The following is an 18,909-nucleotide window of genomic DNA, read 5'->3' on the forward strand; positions in this document are numbered from 1 at the left end:
TCATATATTTTTCCAATCTTCCTATGTCCCACACAGAATAATACAACCACCAATGGCTTAAAAAGCATCCTGTGGCTTATTCATTTAGGAGCAGTGAAGGAAGAAAAGCTTCAGCTCCAGGTATTCATGAAGTCATATCTCCTTTAAACTGGGGGGTCAATCCTTATGGGGACATCCAAGAAGAACCCATTACTTCCTGGGTTGCTTCCCTCTGGATTAAGAGTGTTTAAATCCAAAACCTAAAATTGAAAAGGAAAGGAAATCTTCAAGGGCAGCATCACCCTTCAAACATAAACAATAACCCTAATCTTACTCCACCAAATGTAGGGGTTTCAGGGGAGGAAAAACAGCAAAACAAATGTTCTAGATGTCAAGATTTTTTAGTTAAGGGGAGACCCCCTAAGATTATTAAAAACAATAAAGAGATCAAGATATAGATGTTTGGTCAATGAGTATTTTACTCTTTTCAAAGTAAAAACAAAGTAAAAAATTTGTTTTTCTTTTTTAAATATAATTACAGGAAGGAGTGAAGGGATAATTTAGATAGCTCTATTCCTTTCTCAGAAGTTTAGACCCACTTATTTCTGCCTCATTTTGGATATATCCCCATATTGTATGTTATAATGACACTTGTGAAATGTTCTGTTTTTCCTAGGAGCATTATACTATATTTGGTAACTGGTTAGAATAGGCTAATATAGACCTTAAGAATGAGATCATAACCACTAGATAAAATAAAAAGTACTTTACAGGTCAAGGGGAGAAATGGTATATAAATTTAAAAATAATGAATATACTTTTAGTACTAACTAGAATTCGCATCCACATTACTACATTACTTACCTAAACTAATTCCACTGCATTCATAGGCATTGTGTTAATTAGAAGAATCACCTCATTAAATCCTCACATCGACCTTCTGATGTAGGGGCTAATACTACCATTTATAGACATGAAACTGGGGCGTATCTTGGAGCCAGTAAATGACAGAGCTAACATGTAAATCCAGTTCTCCCTGTCTCTAGAGTCCACTTACTACACTACACCAATTCTGTAAGTTGGTTTTACTTGTGATATAATCATTTTTTGTTTTGTCACATTACATCAGATGTTCTAGGATTGTGTATGAACTTTACATAAGTAAAAAGTTAAAGACATCCCACCAAAAAATATTTAATGAATAATTATATGTGCAAGTAAGCTCCCATTTTCAAGAAGGATATAAGCTAAAATATTTGACTTTTTTTTCCCACTCTGATCTTTATCTCAAAAAGAGTGAAAAGACTGGAAATGTTCTGAACTTCTTTGTAAAATTTAACCAAATAGTTGACGTGGTCAAGTTCTTCCTCACAAAAGAGTCACAACTAATAAAAGTAGAAAGAATGAGAAAATTAGAAAAGTCACTATTTTGCAACCCCTGAAGAAATAATGGATCCAGACAAAGACATGAAATACTGCTAAATTATTAGGTGAGAAGTGGAGGGATTACCTCAACTCAGTGATCTTAAGTGGTGCAAAACAGGCTACCACACCACATATGAAATATTTTTGACCAGAAAAAAATCTAATCAAGCCTCCAGCTCTATTGGTCTACAAGAAATTCGAGGGACATACCTACATGTTAAAGGACCCAAAGATACAGTCATTTTAATCCAGAATGTTGGGACAATCTCTGAGACATCACCCAAGTCCTTCAACAAATAAATAAAACAGAACCCAAAATAGAGGAACTTTTATTGATTTTTAAAGATTACAAGACATAGTGATCAAATAAAATGTACAGATCTTATCTGGATCCTGATTGGAATAAGCCAACTGTAAAGAAGACATTTCTTAGACAATCAGAAAATATTAGATGATATTAAGGGATTATTAATTTTGTTGGACAGAGAAACGATATTCCAGAAACATTAAAAGAAAAAAGTTGTGTCTGAGAGTGACCATACTAAAGAATCCACAGAACAAATGTAATGGCCAATATTTGCTTTGAAAGACTCCAGAAAGGAAGGAAGGAAGGAAGGAAGGAAGGAAGGAAGGAAGGAAGGAAGGAAGAAAGAAAGAAAGAAAACGAACGATGAACGAACGGACAGGGAAGGGAAAACTGAGATCAAAATGGCACAATGCTGGTTACTGTTGAAACTGGGTGGTAGGTACATCAGTTCTCTTCTAGTTTTGTGTAGGTCTGTAATTATTCTAGTCTATTTTCTTGTAGATTTGGAAATTTCCTAAATGTGATGAAGAATAATGTGTGCACCTGTTTGGATTCTTAGTCAAACAAACCCATTATAAAAGGGTACTTTGAGACAACAGGAGAAAATTAAACACAGACTGGACTTTAATTTATGTTAAGGAATTAAAAATTTGGTTGAGTATAATTTTAGTATTATGGTTATTTTTTAAGTTGCTATTTAGTAGAGTGATACACTGAAGTACTCAGGGAAAAAATGTTAAAAATATCTTGGATTTTTTTTTTTTTTACAGAAATTCATATATGAGAATGACATCTGGGATTTGCTTAAAAATACCTCAGCAAAAATAAAAGTATAGAGGGGAAATAAATGAAACAAAAGTGGCAGAATCAAATAAGTGATTAATAAACCTAATTCAAAATAATCATCCTAATATAATATAAACTCGAGGTATCTTTGAATAACTCCACAGTAAAAATTTTTTTTTAAAGAATGACTTCTAATATGGCTTAAGAAAAAAATACTAAATATAACCAAGTAACTGGAAATTGCTTTAATTTTCTGAGGCTGAAAGATCTACAAATGAATAGATACATCTTGTAATATATATAATTTAAAATAAGAAAAAAGAAAAAGAATGACATTATTTTGACAAAAAAGAAATGTATAAATTCAAAATACATTGAGATAAGCATGGGAATGAAGGATGCAGTCATTAAAAGATTGCAAACCTGGGTAGGGAATATAGTAGGCATTCAATAAATGTTTCTGAATGAATGCTACTCTAGCAATGATCGTTTTCCTCTTACATAATCTAGGAATGTTGGACATCTAAATTTCCATAACACTGCAGTCAATGAATTTAAAGCTTTCTAATTTTGATACACTTTTGAAGATTAAACTTTATATTGAAGAAAATCTTTATCATAATAAAATCACTACTTAAGAACTAAGAAAGGACCCTAGATATAATATAATTCAACCTGTTGGTTGCACAGATAAGATGATGAGGCCCAGAATAACAAAAAATACACCTCTATTTACACTCAAAGCATTTACTCACTTCATGAGACCCGAATTCTTCTTACTAAATGGTCCGATGATTTTAAACAGCAGCTCCACAACTCCATTTTTCCCTAAGGACACTGAATTCACAGCTAGGAAGCAGAGGAAAGGATGTAAAATGATTTTAAAACCTCAACAAGTAGAAATGTGTATTCTTGGTGATACAGAGCTGAAAACATACACAAATCCTTTAGCAGACCCAAGCCCCTCATAAAGTCCCCCTTAGCCAATCACTTGAAGGGAAGAGTGTTTTGGGGTTGCTGTTTTTTTGTTTTGTTTTGGTTTGGTTTGGTTTTATTTACTGTCTTGCAGGGAGATAATGAAAGAAGTTATATAAAACACAAAATGTTACTACATAAAAAGAGTTTTAAGTTGCTCTGTTTGCTTCTTCAATAATTTACGTACCAGGTCATGGAGATTCAAAGACAAAAAACACTGCTGGGCCCTCAGAGAACACAGTATAGAGGACAGTGACAAAAACAATAAACAAATAGTTACTAAGTTACTTTCTAAACAGACTAAGAGTTTCAGGCTATTTAGGTTATGCCAGTATGGAGCCCCAAGTCCGTAATGAAACTTGAAGGTATCTCTGAAGAAACTGATGCCTGGGCTCAGTCTTTACCAATGAAGAGAAGCTAGCTAGGGCAGGAGTTGCTGGTGTAAGGAAATGTCTCTGGTGCCAGGGATAACACGGCAAACAGAACAGAATCAGTGAACACCGTGGGAATAAAGTTACATGTTAAAACATACAAGAGCAGACAAAAGTTTATCAATGGGAAGATGAGGTGGGAAAAGAAGGTAAACAATTTATAAAGAGCCCTAGAAGTTGTTCGTTCTTTTAACTACAGGGAACTGCCCTAAAGGAACAACCAATCAGACATGCATTTTAATACAGGTCAGATGTCACAGCACTGTGGGGAAGACAGATTTGAGAGACATGGGAGCAGCCTGTGGTCCAGGTGAGAGGAGATGAGGACCTTGGCTAAAGCAGCTGTGGTAGGGAAAAAGAAGTCACAACTGTAGAGTTTCACACAGAACATGCGAACAATTACCTAACCAGAAAATTGTGCCTTGGGGCGCCTGGGTGGCACAGCGGTTAAGCGTCTGCCTTCGGCTCAGGGCATGGTCCCTGCGTTATGGGATCGAGCCCCTCATCAGGCTCCTCCGCTATGAGCCTGCTTCTTCCTCTCCCACTCCCCCTGCTTGTGTTCCCTCTCTCGCTGGCTGTCTCTATCTATCAAATAAATAAATAAAATCTTAAAAAAAAAAAAAAAAAAGAAAATTGTGCCTAACATTTTCAACTCTGAACAAATATATTTTAAAAATCATAGATAAACCATTTACTAGCCTTCTAATGGTAAATTCAGTACGATGCCACCAAAAATGTAAGCTAAAGTCTTGTACGATTTTAAATTCCTCTGTATCTATTTTTCCATTAACCCTTCTAATTTTATCTCTGTGCAGTATTCCTTTCTCCTTAATTGGGGTATTCAATGGTTTATATGTTTTATTTAGTTTTTAATTTTATTTGAGTATAACTGACACGCAATGTTACATTAGTTTCAGGTGCACAACTTAGTGATTTGACAAGTTTATTCATTATGCTATGTTCACCACAAACATGGCAATCATCTCGCCCATTACAGATTACAATATTATTTTATTTTTAACCCAATCATTTCATTTCTTAAATCAACTGGGGCTTTTTTTTCTAATGTATTCTTTTTCCCTCTACATTCCTGTGCTTTCCTTGTGTTTATTTGCTCCCTTCCTAACTTCTTTGGTTAGATATCCAATTCATTCACTTCCTTCTATTCTTTTTAATTACACAAGTGTTAATTATTTAAGTGGTCAAAGCTATTTTCCTATGAGATCACCTTAAGCCATACTGTCAAAGTATAAATGTAGATAATCAATACATACATAAAATTTTATACATACACACACATGTATTATATACATCCACATCTCCACCACCTGGATTACCGTTATTCTGCAACGATACTCTACAATATCACGTACTCCCCACAACTTCAATTTCACATGTCTTGTTAACCACTCCAATCCCACAGTCAGGAGAAAGAAAATCCCTACTTCCTAGGTTCAGGACCTAATATTAGAAAGAGTGTGTATGTGTGCTGGGAAACTATCTCTCTGTGATCTCTCTTCTCTCCAGCTTCCTCAGAGGCTGCTGTGCTTTTTTTTTTTTTTTTTTTCCTGTTCTGCTCCTTCCCTATTGATTGCTTAAGATAATTAGCTCCAGATGACTATTCTTCCACATGCCTTCCTTCTCAACTTTCCCCTCGTCTGTGAAAATCCAAACAGGCTCAGCAGTTTTTCCAGCTGCCAATACCCTCCAATTCTTCCCCATCTTTCCACGGGCTGTCTACTCACGCCCTTCACTACAAGCTTTTACAAACTTCAGGAAATAAGAATTCTCAAGATTTCGTCGACTCACCTTCTCACCCCACATCACTTTTGTGGTGGTGGGGTTAGGAGTTACAAAGAGTCATATTACATATTCTCTTTTCTTGTCTACAATTTTTAGAGATTTATGGAGTTCAGGTACTTTAACAATTTAATTGCGTAACTTGACAACACTGAGTTAACTGAAAGGTGCTCTAAAGTACTTACAGTTGGCAGAATATACTCGTAAAAGCTGAAGACAAGGCAAAACCAAGCGATGATTCTGCAAATTCTGTTTGACCAAATTCAGGGTTATATTCAGAGCTCCATTAATTCTAGCTTTCACTCCAAATTTTTTGTCTGTTTAAAAAAAATGAACACAATTTATTCATGTATAACTTCTGAATGAAATGAAAATGTCATAAACTGTATACACACATACACACTTTTTAGAACAAGCATTTTAACCAAATACTTCGAAGTTTAAAACTCATATGTATGTCACAAAGCAATGGCAGAACTCTTAAATAATCACTATTCTAAGAGTTTAAAGAATCATTTTAACCTGTGTAGCTAGACAACTATAAACTGAACTTAGGTTCTATTCCAAGGATGCCTTTCTCTATTAACCTAACCTAAATCAGCTTTCTCCTTGTTTCAAATCCCATGTTTTCTCAATTTGTATTTTTTAACATTTCCATGCCTTACTATTGTAATAATCGGTCCTACAATTTTTTCTCTCTCTTTTGGTCTTGACTAGATCATAAGCTTTTTAAGCATTGAGACTGCACAATACAAATATGACTATTAATGAAGCGCAAACACATTTTACCCCTCCTCAAAGCATTCCCATCCATACTCCCTCCTTCCAGCTTCAACAGTATCCATGTAATATGTATCCTTTACACACATACACATGCAAGCACACACACACTGAGACACACTTGTGATTCTGACATTTTTCTTCCTTTTTCCAATCTATGCAATAGAATTCCTCATGAATTTAGGATCCCTAATTTTTGCAGGTCACTAATTGACTGTAAAAGCAGTCCATGACTAAGAATAAGAAAAAGCAGTACCATTTTAGATTTTCAACATTTACCAAGTTTCAAGACACACAGAATCAATGTCACAAACGGTTCTCTGATAAACACACAAGTGGAACCCTTACCTTTAGGTCCAATCTTTGCAAGAATAGAATGAATCTGCACCATCAACTCCTCATTCGGGGGAGATTCCTTGCTGGCATTCACAAGTAACTGCAACAATATTTGTGAGCCACCTTTGGTGACCAAGAAACTCGCTCTTCGACCTCCACCTAAAAAAAAAAAATTGTTTTTAATTGTTTAAACAGCAAATCCTCCCATAACATATTAGACATCACAACTCGTTAGCATTCAAGAAATACTTCAAATGATGACTTCTGAAATCAAACGCCTCAGAATCAAATTTTCTTTTATTTCATTTAGCATTTTAGTTAGAAAATAGCAAAGAGGGTAAATACAAGTGATACCATAATTCTACATTCGAGGCTCTGAAAATGGGTTTTGGGGTGGTTTGAGGGATAGTGGAAGACCCCTCAAATCAAAAACAAAGCAACAGTAAGAGTATGACATTTCCGTTTCCAAATTCTGATACTCAGAACAGCGTCTATAGGAGTATCAGAAAATTCCAAATAAAGTACACATGATATTGCTGATCACTGTTTACAAACAGAAATTAGACCAAAGGAAACAAAAACTTACCAGCTGACACCAGCTCAACAAGAATGCTTAAGATATTAAGTGTAGTTTGAAGATCTTTCGTGTTCTGAAATAAATAGTTTATTTGCTGTATTAAACCATTGTAAATCTGTGATTCCCAAATCTTTTCTGTTCCTGTTGTGAACTACCTATATTTTTACAAATGGTCCTTTCAATTTCCCTAAGAATAAATGTATTTGGGCTTCCACTATTCTCATTTATCACTTCAGTAGCTTCTTCTTGCCCTTGAGAATGTTTGCAAGTCATCTGAGCTATTGTTTTCTTAGTATCAACATTACTACAAGAGGAATTAATTTGTCATCTGAATTCATCATCTTCTACCAAATAGATAACCCAAATAAGTGAATCAAAATGTAAAAGGCACTACAATGTATATATTGTGATTACCCAGTCACCTAGCTTCCCTCTCAGAAGGCAACTGCATTATCAGTTGCTTGTGTATCCAGCCAAAGATAATGTGGACAAATGAAAGAAATCCATGTAAATATATGTGCATATACAGATTTATTTCTCCAAATGGTATTGTCCTGTGGATATTTTATACATTGATATCTTTATATATCAATAAATAATTTCTTCACCCTTTTTTAAGGGCTACCATATGGATTATATCCATCATATGGCTATGCCATTGTTTATGAAACCAGTCACCTACCAATGGAATATTTAATTTTTTTAATCTTTTGCTACTAAAAAACTACAACAAGAAATTAACATGTTTATACAGAATCAAGTATGTCTTCATATGAGATAAATTCCTAGAATTTCTGGGTCAAAGAATATGGGCATTTACTTTGATGAATATTTACTAAATTGCTCTTCATGGAGTAATTTACACTCCCACCAACAATGTAGAACAGTAACTATTTCCCAAAGTCTGGATAACCAATCTAATAAGAGAAAATGTTTAAACACTGTACTTTGGTTACATCTCTTCTTATTAAAAAGGATGCCTGAATAAAGAAAACCACAGAGAAAGCAGAATTATGGCCTATTTAAGGAACTGCCTCACCCCCAAAGTAAAGGAATTTTAAATGTTTATACAGAGGAAATGGAGAATTGTTGTATATCAGTAATGGCATGGCACCCTTATTCTACCCTCTTCCAAAAGGGAGTGAGTGTTGTCTCTGCTTCACCATTTTAGCTTATAGACTAATGGAACCAAAAAGCCACATCCAGACCAGTTAAAGGATTATGCCTTAACCAGAAACCCTTGTCTCAGCATTGGAGGTATTAAATGGACCACCGACTCACTAGAGAGGAATTTGGAAGAATGAGAGGGGCAGACGTGTTAAAGAGAAGAGCGGACTGTGGCAGAATACTGCTTGTGTTTTGGCAAACAGGTCTCATCTTCTTCCTGGGTACACAGCCAAACCACATTTTCCAGCCCTTCTGTAATTAGGTTTGGGCCATGTGACTGAGCTCGGGCCATGTGACTGAGCTCAGGCCATTGGAACCCGAATGGAAGTTGCACTGTTATCTCTAGGCCTTACCCAGACAAGTCTCCCATACGTAATTCACTGACTCCCGCCCCTGCTGACCTCAATAAATTGTGATAAGGCAAACAAACGGTGTTCAATCTCAAGTGCCATTTGTGTTTCTTTTCCTGAACTATCCATAATGTCTACACATTTAAATCAATGCCTACTGATTTAATTTTTCCTTACTGATTTAAAGTTCTTTATATGTTAAAGAAATTAACAAGTTGAAACACTTTTTCCTCAGTTTGCCAAGTGTCTATGGTGTTTTTTTCCCCATGTACTTTTGTTAATATAGTTGAATTTATCAATCTTTTCTTTTATACCTCCTGGGTCTTTGGTCATATTAGAAAAGCCCTCCCTGTTTTAAGATTATTTAAAAAATTTTCCCATTACTTCCTCTAGTATTATGATTTTATTTTCCATGCTTAAATCTTTGCTATTGATACGGAATTTACTTTGGTGTAGGAAGTAAGGATCCACTATTCTTTTCTAAGTGGCTACCAACCTGCCCCAGCTCCACTTTGTAAATAATCCCTCCATTTCTCACTGACCTGAAATGCTACCTTTCTTAAGTGGTTTTAAATTGCCATATGATCTTAATTTATTTTCGTGGACTTTCCATTTCATTACACTGATGGCTGTCTACTACTCATGCACAATTTCTAAACTACTTAAATTACTGACGTTTTATAATGTTCTCTGATATTCGGTGCAGCTAGTTCTTTCTCTTTTCTTTTTCAGAAGCGTCCTTTCTACTCTTATTATTTTCCCACTGAACTTTATTTTTTTTATTATAATAATATTTTTTATTATATTATGTTAGTCACCATACAGTACATCCCTGGTTTTTGATGTAAAGTTCGATGATTCATTAGTTGCATATAACACCCAGTGCTCCATGCAATACATGCCCTCCTTACTACCCACTGAACTTTAGAAACAAAACTGCTGGGTTTTTTTACTGAGATTACTTTAAACTGACAGATCAATTTAGGGAAAAATGACATCTTGTATCATTTTTAATAGGAAGTAATTCCTATCAAAAATACCCCGTGGTTTTTTTTTTTTTCCAGTTCTATGGAGATATAGAGTTTGACATATAATACTATGTAAGTTTAAGGTATACAACATACTCACTCCCTGTTCTTAACACAGCACTAAATAAAATTTAAAATCCTGAGTCTGAATATATCCTGCTGATCCACCCAAAAATTTCACATTGGGATAGAAATTTAATTGTTACCAACATAATATAGTTATTCAACCAATATATGTAGTAAACTAAATCACAAATATGTATCACCTAAAACAATACATGAGAATTTCCATTATCAATCATTTATTTTATACTCAAGATTTATTTCCAGCTAATGCTTTATTTTTTTATTACCAAGTGGAATGGCATGTTAAAATTTAAAATATGGTTATCATTATAATCATAGGAAAATATACTTAGAGGTTTACCTAATACATATTAGAATGTTTCTGCCACCGTTCCAAGTGATAACGTAAAACATAAAACTAACTTCCATTCATTGGCTTTACCTTTAGGATAAAAATTTTATACTTCATATATACATTTTTTCCTTGTACTAGTTGCCTGTCAGTGATTTACCTCTAGGGTTGACAGAAGAACTTCCATTCCCGTAGAACCTTTGGCTGTCATTTCTCTCCTTGTCTTTTCTGAAAGGTATAAAAAAGTTTTCTTCTAAAACAAGAAAAAATTACATATAGCTTTATTCTATAGCTAATGTAGAATCAACATGACTCCACTGGTCTCAGTAAACATTCTAAATTGGTTCTTGGATGTTCCTCCCTCTGATGTTGCTAATTCTACTGGGTGGGACCTTCCAGATCTCAGTTTACAAGTCCTTCCTTGCATTAATCACATCTCCTATCATGAACTAGATGAATCCCTGTCAGTCATATATAATCTTAAAATCAACAACAGAGTATGAGTACCACAACTGGAGGTGAGGTAGGAGGTGGTAACGGCAGGCTTCTTTATTATCTTTATAACTAGAACTAGAAAATATTTAATCAAAATTGGTGAAAACAAAAACCTAGTACCATTTTCAAATGTTTTTACTGAATTAATACTATTTTAAAATTCTGAATTACATAAAAGTAAACAAAACTAAGGAATAAACAAAACTTGCTTCTTCTGCAAGAAATCTGGAGACCAGATCACCCAAATAATCCCTTTTATCTGAGATGGGGGGAAAAAACAAGTATAAATTTTTCTATTTAAAGGTTTCTAAGAGCTTCTCCACTATTCTTTTCCTTTGATTAACAAGACAAGAAAGGTAGATCATAGGCCAACACTTAGGTAGACCAGATACAAATTATATGTACTCGACCTGTATTACTTCATTTATGACTTATACTTTAATCCTCCAGGAGAAAAATTACTCTTTTCACAGACCAGAAATTTGAGTTCAAAAAGGAGAAGAAACCTGCATGAAGTCATTGAGCAGTAAGTGAAAGAAACCAGGTGACCCAGGTGTTTCTGAACCTAAAGCTTACAGTCTTCCATTAATTTCATGTATTTCTAAAACAGTCACAGGAATCACTCTTTTAGGCAGGGCTGTTGTACAAAAGACTTGTTAACCCTCTCCAACTGTTTTACACCTGAATATTAGTGCCAGAAAATTCTTCTAATACAGGATGACAATGCCATTCCTTTCATATTTTGTGATTTTAAAAACAGAACACAATCTATTTTCAATACAGCACACACTGCACAACAAAGTTCAAGAGATTGATAGTACCAAATTTGTTCTACACAGGGATAATCAAGCAGTCTAAGGGCAGAATGAGCCCTGAAGCCCTGATAAGGGGAAGGGGGAAAAGTCAGCCTACGCCTTTAGAACATCACACTTCTGCCCACAGCAAATCCTGTTCAAATTCCATTACAAATAAACAAAAATCCATATGCGGTACAGTTTCGACACACAAATTACACATTTACAATTTCACAAGAACATGAAGTATATAAGATGTAGAACAGGAGTCACAAAAATCTCAGAAAAAAACTCTAATATCCATCTGAAAATCAGGTTATTCTAAATTAGAAGTTATTAAAGAAAAGGACAAATGTGCTACAGGGAAGTTACAGTATAATATTATTTGTGACAACTATCAATAACTACTACAAAATAAAAACAGAAATTAGAAATCATATTTTTCTTTAAAGCAACAATCTCATGCTATCATGCATCATCTTGGATCCAGATAATGAATTCTGTAAAACTGATAAACACTTTATAATCTTTCTAACACAAACTTGCATAATGATCTGAAGATCTAAAACACTGTTTATCTCTACACCCTATTGCCATAATTACTAATGCTTAAAAGAATGACAAATTTCTTTACCTATAAAAAAAGGGAAAACTCATTAATATTTGTAAAACCTAATTCCTTTTTTAAAAATGATTCCTCTCCTGACGCTTTGTCATATCCCTGGCCCAGCTGCCTCCGTCAGTAAGTATGAAGTTGTAAAATAAATATTGTTTAAATATCTACAATGTACCCTTGACTTAACACTTTATAAATAAGACAACTGGTTTAATACTAAAGCCAAATGATTTTTCAATATTAATCACACAGAATAGTCAGAAGACTAAGATCTCCTCTACTAACAAAACATTATTTTCTCACCTTCATGGAACAAACCAAAAACTCCTCTTATTATAACACACACGATCATGCAGTTTACTCCTCACACTAAACGAAAACTAGGCACTACAGTTTTCTACTCTAGACTCTGTCATCATCTAAGGGGACTTCAATGTCAATGTAGCTGATTCATTCAAATACCTAGCTGCGTAGTTTCTTGACCATGTTAACAACAAAACCCTTCCCCCTGTGCTCCAATTTATTAACCCTCCTCTCAATTCTCAGACCTCAAATTGTCCTACCTCTGGATTCTTAACCTCCAATCTCCCACTCTCAGACCACAGCCTCCTAACACTCCTACTCCTCTTTGCTTTCTAAAAACTAGGGAAGCCTCACTGTCACTTTCGCTGAAACTTCTAACTCATCAGTGGTAGTGCTCTTTTCCCATAAAATCAGTTCTAGACACCTCACCTGGATTCCAAAATGAGCATTCTCTATTCCTATATCACACTAAAAATAAGGCCACAAGAATTTCTTCTCCTAGTTTAAGATTCTTAGTACCAAAAAATTCACCATTTCCAACTTCATTTGGAAACACAAAACTACTGTTTTCACTTACCCAACTCTCAGCCATCACCATCTGCCCTGCCATGGCCCACAGCTATTCCAAAATGTGTGCCAGTTCTCAACCTTTCCTCTCAGTCTCTGGATCTCTGTTCCCAACTCTCGGCATCTACGTTTCCCTTAGTGAATTGAAACAAAGTGATCAGTCAACCACAGATGAAATCCTATAAATAATGGCCAAGGTCCATACATTCATGTATCCAATCCTTGACGATTCTGCATTCCTTTTTCCAGTCTTGGGGAGGGAAAGAGGATGTGTCATTTCTACTATGTTTTAAATCCCATCCTTTCTACCTACTTATAATAAACCTACGGCTTCAACCTCTACCCACATACTGTGTTCTATTTTCCCACACACATAACAAACCTTATTTTGACTTGCCTCCTCCTCTAATTCCTTCTGGTTTCTCAGTGAAACTCCCCCATGACAGAAAGTCTCTACTCCCTGTGATTTTTTCATTTTCCACTCACATTACAGCATAATGCAATCTTCCTTCTAATTCCACCACTTGAAAGTGCTCTTGTTGTGGCCAATTTATTAACTGTCAAATCAAAAAGATCTTTAACTAACCTCTTTATGCTACCTAACATTGCTGGCAATGCTTCCTCCATTGGCTTGTCTAAATCAGTCCTTCCCAGTTCTTATACCACTACATGCTTTCCTCAACACCTTCAATAATCTAAATGCTATGACAGGCAAGAATTTTAAAGCAGCTATTATAATTACATTTAATTACATTAAGGAAAATAAGCTCACTATAAACAAAAAAGGTAAGAAATCACAAAATAGAGAAATAAGAAGTATAAAAAAGAACCAAATGCACATTTTAGAAAAGAAAAATACAATAGGTAAAATAAGTATCAAATAGACATAATGACAGAATGCAGAGGAACAAAAGCAGTGAACTCGAACATAGAAAAAGAGAAATTATCCAATCTGAATAACAGAGAGAATTAAGATTGAAAAATAGAAGCCTCAGGGTGCCTGGGTGGCTCAGTCAGTTAAGCATCTGCCTTCAGCTCAGGTCATGATCCCAGGGTCCTGGGATGGAGCCCCCCAGTGGGCTCCCTGCTCAACAGGGAGGCTGCTTCTCCCTCTCCCTCTGCCTCTCCCCCCAGCCTGTGCCCTCTATCCCTGTCTCTCACTCTTTCTCTCTTAAATAAATAAATAAAATCTTTAAAAAAAAAAAACACACACAAGGAAAAAAAAAAAGAAAAACAGGAGCCTCAAGGACCTCTGAAGCAATCTCCAAAAGTCTAACATATGTATAACTATATACCAAAAGAAGAGAAAATGAAGAAGAAAAAAATTTTGATCAGCAAAAATTTCCTGAAATTGATAAAAGACGCAAATTTACAGATTTGAGAAGCTCAGCAAATTCCAAGCAGGATAAATACAAAGGAAACTACAAGCAAACCTCTAAAAACCAAAACTAATGGAAAATCACGAACTCAATCAGAGAAAAACACACAACTTTCAGAAAACAAAGATTCAAAAATAGCAGACATCTCCTTTGAAATTATGGAAGCGAAAAAATAGTGGAAGCACTGTTTTATATGCACTTTATAGTGCTGAAGGACAAAAATCATCAACCCAGAAATCTACACCCAGTAAAAATATCCCTCAAGAATTAGGTGAAATAAATCCATTGTCAGATAAAAAAATTCTTCCACAACCGACCTGTCCACTAGAAATGCCAAAGGAAATTCTGTAGGCTAAAGGGAAATTATGACAGATCAACCTCATATCTTTGGCAAAGAAAAAAAAGAGTTTCAGAAACGGTAAATATGTGAGTAAATATAAAAACTACTTTTTTTCTTCCTAATGTCTTCAAAATACACATGAGTGTCTAAAGCAAAAATTGTCTTTTAGGGTTTATAATGTATATAGACGTGATATATATCACAACTATAACTAAAGAATAGTAAACATAAATGGATATGAAAGGTTCTAAGGTTTCTAAATCGCATATGAGGTTACAATATTAACTCTAAGCAAAGTGTTAATGATTATTTATTGTGATCTGCAGAGGAATGACTTTCAAAAAATGCAAACAGGTCTCACTAAGAAGTCAATAGGTAAATTAAAATGGAATTCTAAAAATTGTTCAAATAACACAAAAGAGGGCCAGGGCCATGAGAAACAAGAAATAAAAACAGAAAGGACAAACAGAAAACAACTGTAGACCTAAGTCCAATCAACATTATATTAAAAGTTATCAAACTAAATGCTCAAATTAAAAGGCAGAGAATGTCAATGTGCTATCTACAACAGACACACTTTAGATTCAAAAATACAAACAGGCTAGAAGGAAAAGAATGGGAAAAGCTTATCATGCAAACAACAAGCACAAGAAAGCTGGAGCGGCTACACTACTACCAGACAAAATAAACATCAAGGCAAAGAAAATTACTAGAGATAAAGAGGAACAATCCATAATGATAACAGGGTAAATTCATCAAGAGGACATAAAAATCATAAAAATGAATGAACTTTATCATTTTCAGACAACTCTATTATAGCAAAATACAAATGTAGACAGTTCCCAGAACACAAATCTCAACTGTCTCCCTCTACACCTCCTCCCGAGAGAATTTCACTTCATTTCCATTACTTTAACTACCAATCTTCTGGCTCTAAATCCTGCTCTTCATTCAAAACCCTGTACTGAATTTTCCACTTTTCTCCTAACATTTTTTACAAGGCTTAAAACTGTGGAAGCAGGGGCGCCTGGGTGGCTCAGTCGTTAGGCGTCTGCCTTCGGCTCAGGGCGTGATCCCAGAGTCCTGGGATTGAGCCCCGCATCGGGCTCCCTGCTCAGCTGGGAGCCTGCTTCTTCCTCTCCCACTCACCCTGCTTGTGTTCCTCTCTGGCTGGCTGTCTCTCTGTCAAATGAATAAATAAAATCTTAGGAAAAAAAAAACTGTGGAAGCAACAATTATAATATTGTATCATTGGGTTTCTAACATCTATTAAGTATAATATACATGACAACACAGCACAAAGGAGTGAGAAAGAAATGGAGCTATATTGGAAGAAAGTTTCAGTATTTTACCAGAAGTAAGTTGGTATTAATCTGAAGTTCAATGTTATATTGTAATCCCTACAGGTGCCACTAAGAAAATAACTATAAAAGCTAAAAAATCAGATGACACAAAAGAAGGCAGTAAAGGATGAGAATAGAAATATAAAAGACATGAATCACACAGAAAACAAATAGCAAAAAGGCAGATGTAAATCCAATCACAGGAATTAAGTACACAGATTTGGAAACAATAAACACTCAGATTAGCTTTTTAAAAAGCAAGATCCAACAATAAACTACCTTCATGAAACACACTCCAGAATAAAAAAGAGAAACAGACTGAAGGTAAAAGAAGAAAAGGGTACAATATGCAAAGAATAACCGTAACAGCTAGAATGGTTGTATTATCATTAAACAGATTTCTTTTTTAGATTAAACAGATTTTTAATCTAGAAATATTACTGGAGACAGAGACATTTCACAATGATGAAACAGTCAAACCATCAAAAGATTTAACAACTTAAATGTTACACAGCTAACAGAGCCTCAAATATACATAAACCCAAACTGACAAAACTGAAAAGACAAATTACAGTTCAACAACGGGTAGGGAATTCAATACTCAATTCTAATACTCAACAGAGCACCTAACTAGAAAATCAACAAGGTACAGAAGATTTGAACAACACCATCAACCAACCTGACCTAACCAACATTAACAGAACATTCCACCAGCAACAGCAGATGAAACATTCACATGCACATGGAACATTCTCCAGGAATGACCATATATTTAGCCATGAAACATATCTCAATAAATTCAAAAGGACCAAAACATATAAATCTCCAACCATAGAATTAAATTAGAAAACAACAAACAAATTAGGAAATTCTGAAATAATGGGAAATTAAACAACACACTGCTAAGTAATCCATGGGTCAAAGAAGAAATCACAAAAGAAATTAAACTATGTGAACTGAATGAAAATAAAAATACAACATACCAATATCTGTAGGATGCAGTTAAAGTAGTGTCTACAGGGAAATTTATAGCTTTAATGACTACATTATAAAAGAAAGTTCTCAAAATCCATAATCAAAGCTCCACTTTAAGAAAATGGGAAAGGAATGGGGCGCCTGGGTGGCACAGCGGTTAAGCACCTGCCTTCAGCTCAAGGCGTGATCCCGGCGTTCTGGGATCGAGCCCCACATCAGGCTCCTCTGCTATGAACCTGCTTCTTCCTCTCCCACTCCCCCTGCTTGTGTTCCCCCTCTCGCTGGCTGTCTCTATCTCTGTCAAATAAATAAATAAATAAATCTTTAAAAAAAAAAAAAAGAAAGAAAGAAAATGGGAAAGGAAGCGCAAACCAAAGCGGAAGCAAGTGGGAGGGAAACAATAAAGATGAGAGATCAATGAAATAGAAAAAAGAAAAACAGAGGAAATCAATGAAACCAGAAGTTGGTTCTTTCAAAAGATCAACAAAGACAAATGTTTAGCTAGACCTGGGTCTCTCAACCTCAGCACTGTTGACAGTTTGGACCAAATAATTCTTATAGGGGGTGGTACTATGTGTTACATAATGTTCAGAAGCATCCCTGGCCTCTATCCAGTAGATGCCAGTAACAATCCCCTTCTCAAATTTCACAACCAAAAATATCTCCAAATACTGCCAGTGTCCTGGGGCAAGTGGAGGGGATAATTACCCCATGCTGAGAACCACTCAGCTAGACAGATCAAGAAAAGTGACAGATGACACAAAGGACAAAAACCAAGAATGACAGAAAGAACATCACTTCCTAACTTACAGAAACTAACAGGATTATAAGAGAATTACTACCAAGAGATGTATGCCAACAAATTAGACCATATACATGAAATGGAGAATTATTATGTTTCTAGGGAAAAAATTAAGGGTAAATTACAAAAAGTACCATGCGTGCTACAAATAAGTAGTACATTATTAAAGACAGAAAATGTAATGCCTTCAAGGAAAACTAGTGCCAGAGTGTGGAAATGTATATCTCCACTATGTAAACAGGTATTGTAGGAGTGTGTTTTTTTTTTAATCCTTTAAATACACAAATAGTATGTTCTTATTGCAACAATTCTAACAGTAGAAAAGTACTTTAAGTAAATGAGGAACTTACCTCATTTCCCGCCATTTCCATCCCACTGATAACTATTGCTAAAAATTTGGTATGCCTACTTCTGTTTTTGCGTTTGGTTTTTTGTCTCACTCATATAAACATTACATACATATTTAATGGTTTATTTTGTACAAAAATGAGGCCATACGTATAATTATATGAACTAAAGAAACTTGTTCTTTTACTTAATATATTAGGACTCCAGAACAATTCATATAGTTCCACATATAAGCTATCTATCCCAAATAACACAAATAACTTCTTGATAGTAACTCTATAATATACTTTCAAAGTTCCACAATTGGGCTACAACAAAATCAACTCAACCATTCTCTCACTGATGGATGTTTAGGGGGTATCTTGATCTCTGATATTACAAACAATGCTGCAAAACATCCTCAAACATTCCTTTACTATTAGCACTTTCATTTTAGTCAAATACATTCCTGAGTCAGCCAGCAAATGCACTTTAAGTTTTAATAAACACTGCCAGATTCTTATCTCCAAAGTCAGTAATAACTATTGCACCACCAACAGTGTATGAGAATACCCTACTTCCCATGTCTCCAACACTGGATACTGTCAT

At 35.0% G+C, this 18,909-nt stretch overlaps 1 protein-coding gene across 4 annotated transcripts in view; it reads right to left on the reverse strand.

Moving 5' to 3' along the window:
• Positions 1-18,909, reverse strand: part of AGTPBP1 (ATP/GTP binding carboxypeptidase 1) — a 160,962-nt gene that overhangs the window by 100,177 nt on the left and 41,876 nt on the right. For 3 of the 4 annotated variants that reach the window (XM_045780977.2, XM_045780979.2, XM_045780980.2), the window contains 5 exons: positions 10,520-10,587; positions 7,406-7,469; positions 6,832-6,978; positions 5,889-6,020; positions 3,253-3,346 (listed from right to left, as the gene is read on the reverse strand). In XM_045780977.2, coding sequence (XP_045636933.2) covers positions 3,253-3,346; positions 5,889-6,020; positions 6,832-6,978; positions 7,406-7,469; positions 10,520-10,587 — 505 coding nt within the window. The remainder of the gene's footprint in view (positions 1-3,252; positions 3,347-5,888; positions 6,021-6,831; positions 6,979-7,405; positions 7,470-10,519; positions 10,588-18,909) is intronic. The other variant, XM_087858806.1, reaches the window with a different exon arrangement.

This window comes from Ursus americanus, chromosome 34 (genome assembly GCF_024610735.1).
Source record: "Ursus americanus isolate L20-20 chromosome 34, mUrsAme1.1.p, whole genome shotgun sequence".
Taxonomy (NCBI): Eukaryota; Metazoa; Chordata; class Mammalia; order Carnivora; family Ursidae; genus Ursus; species Ursus americanus.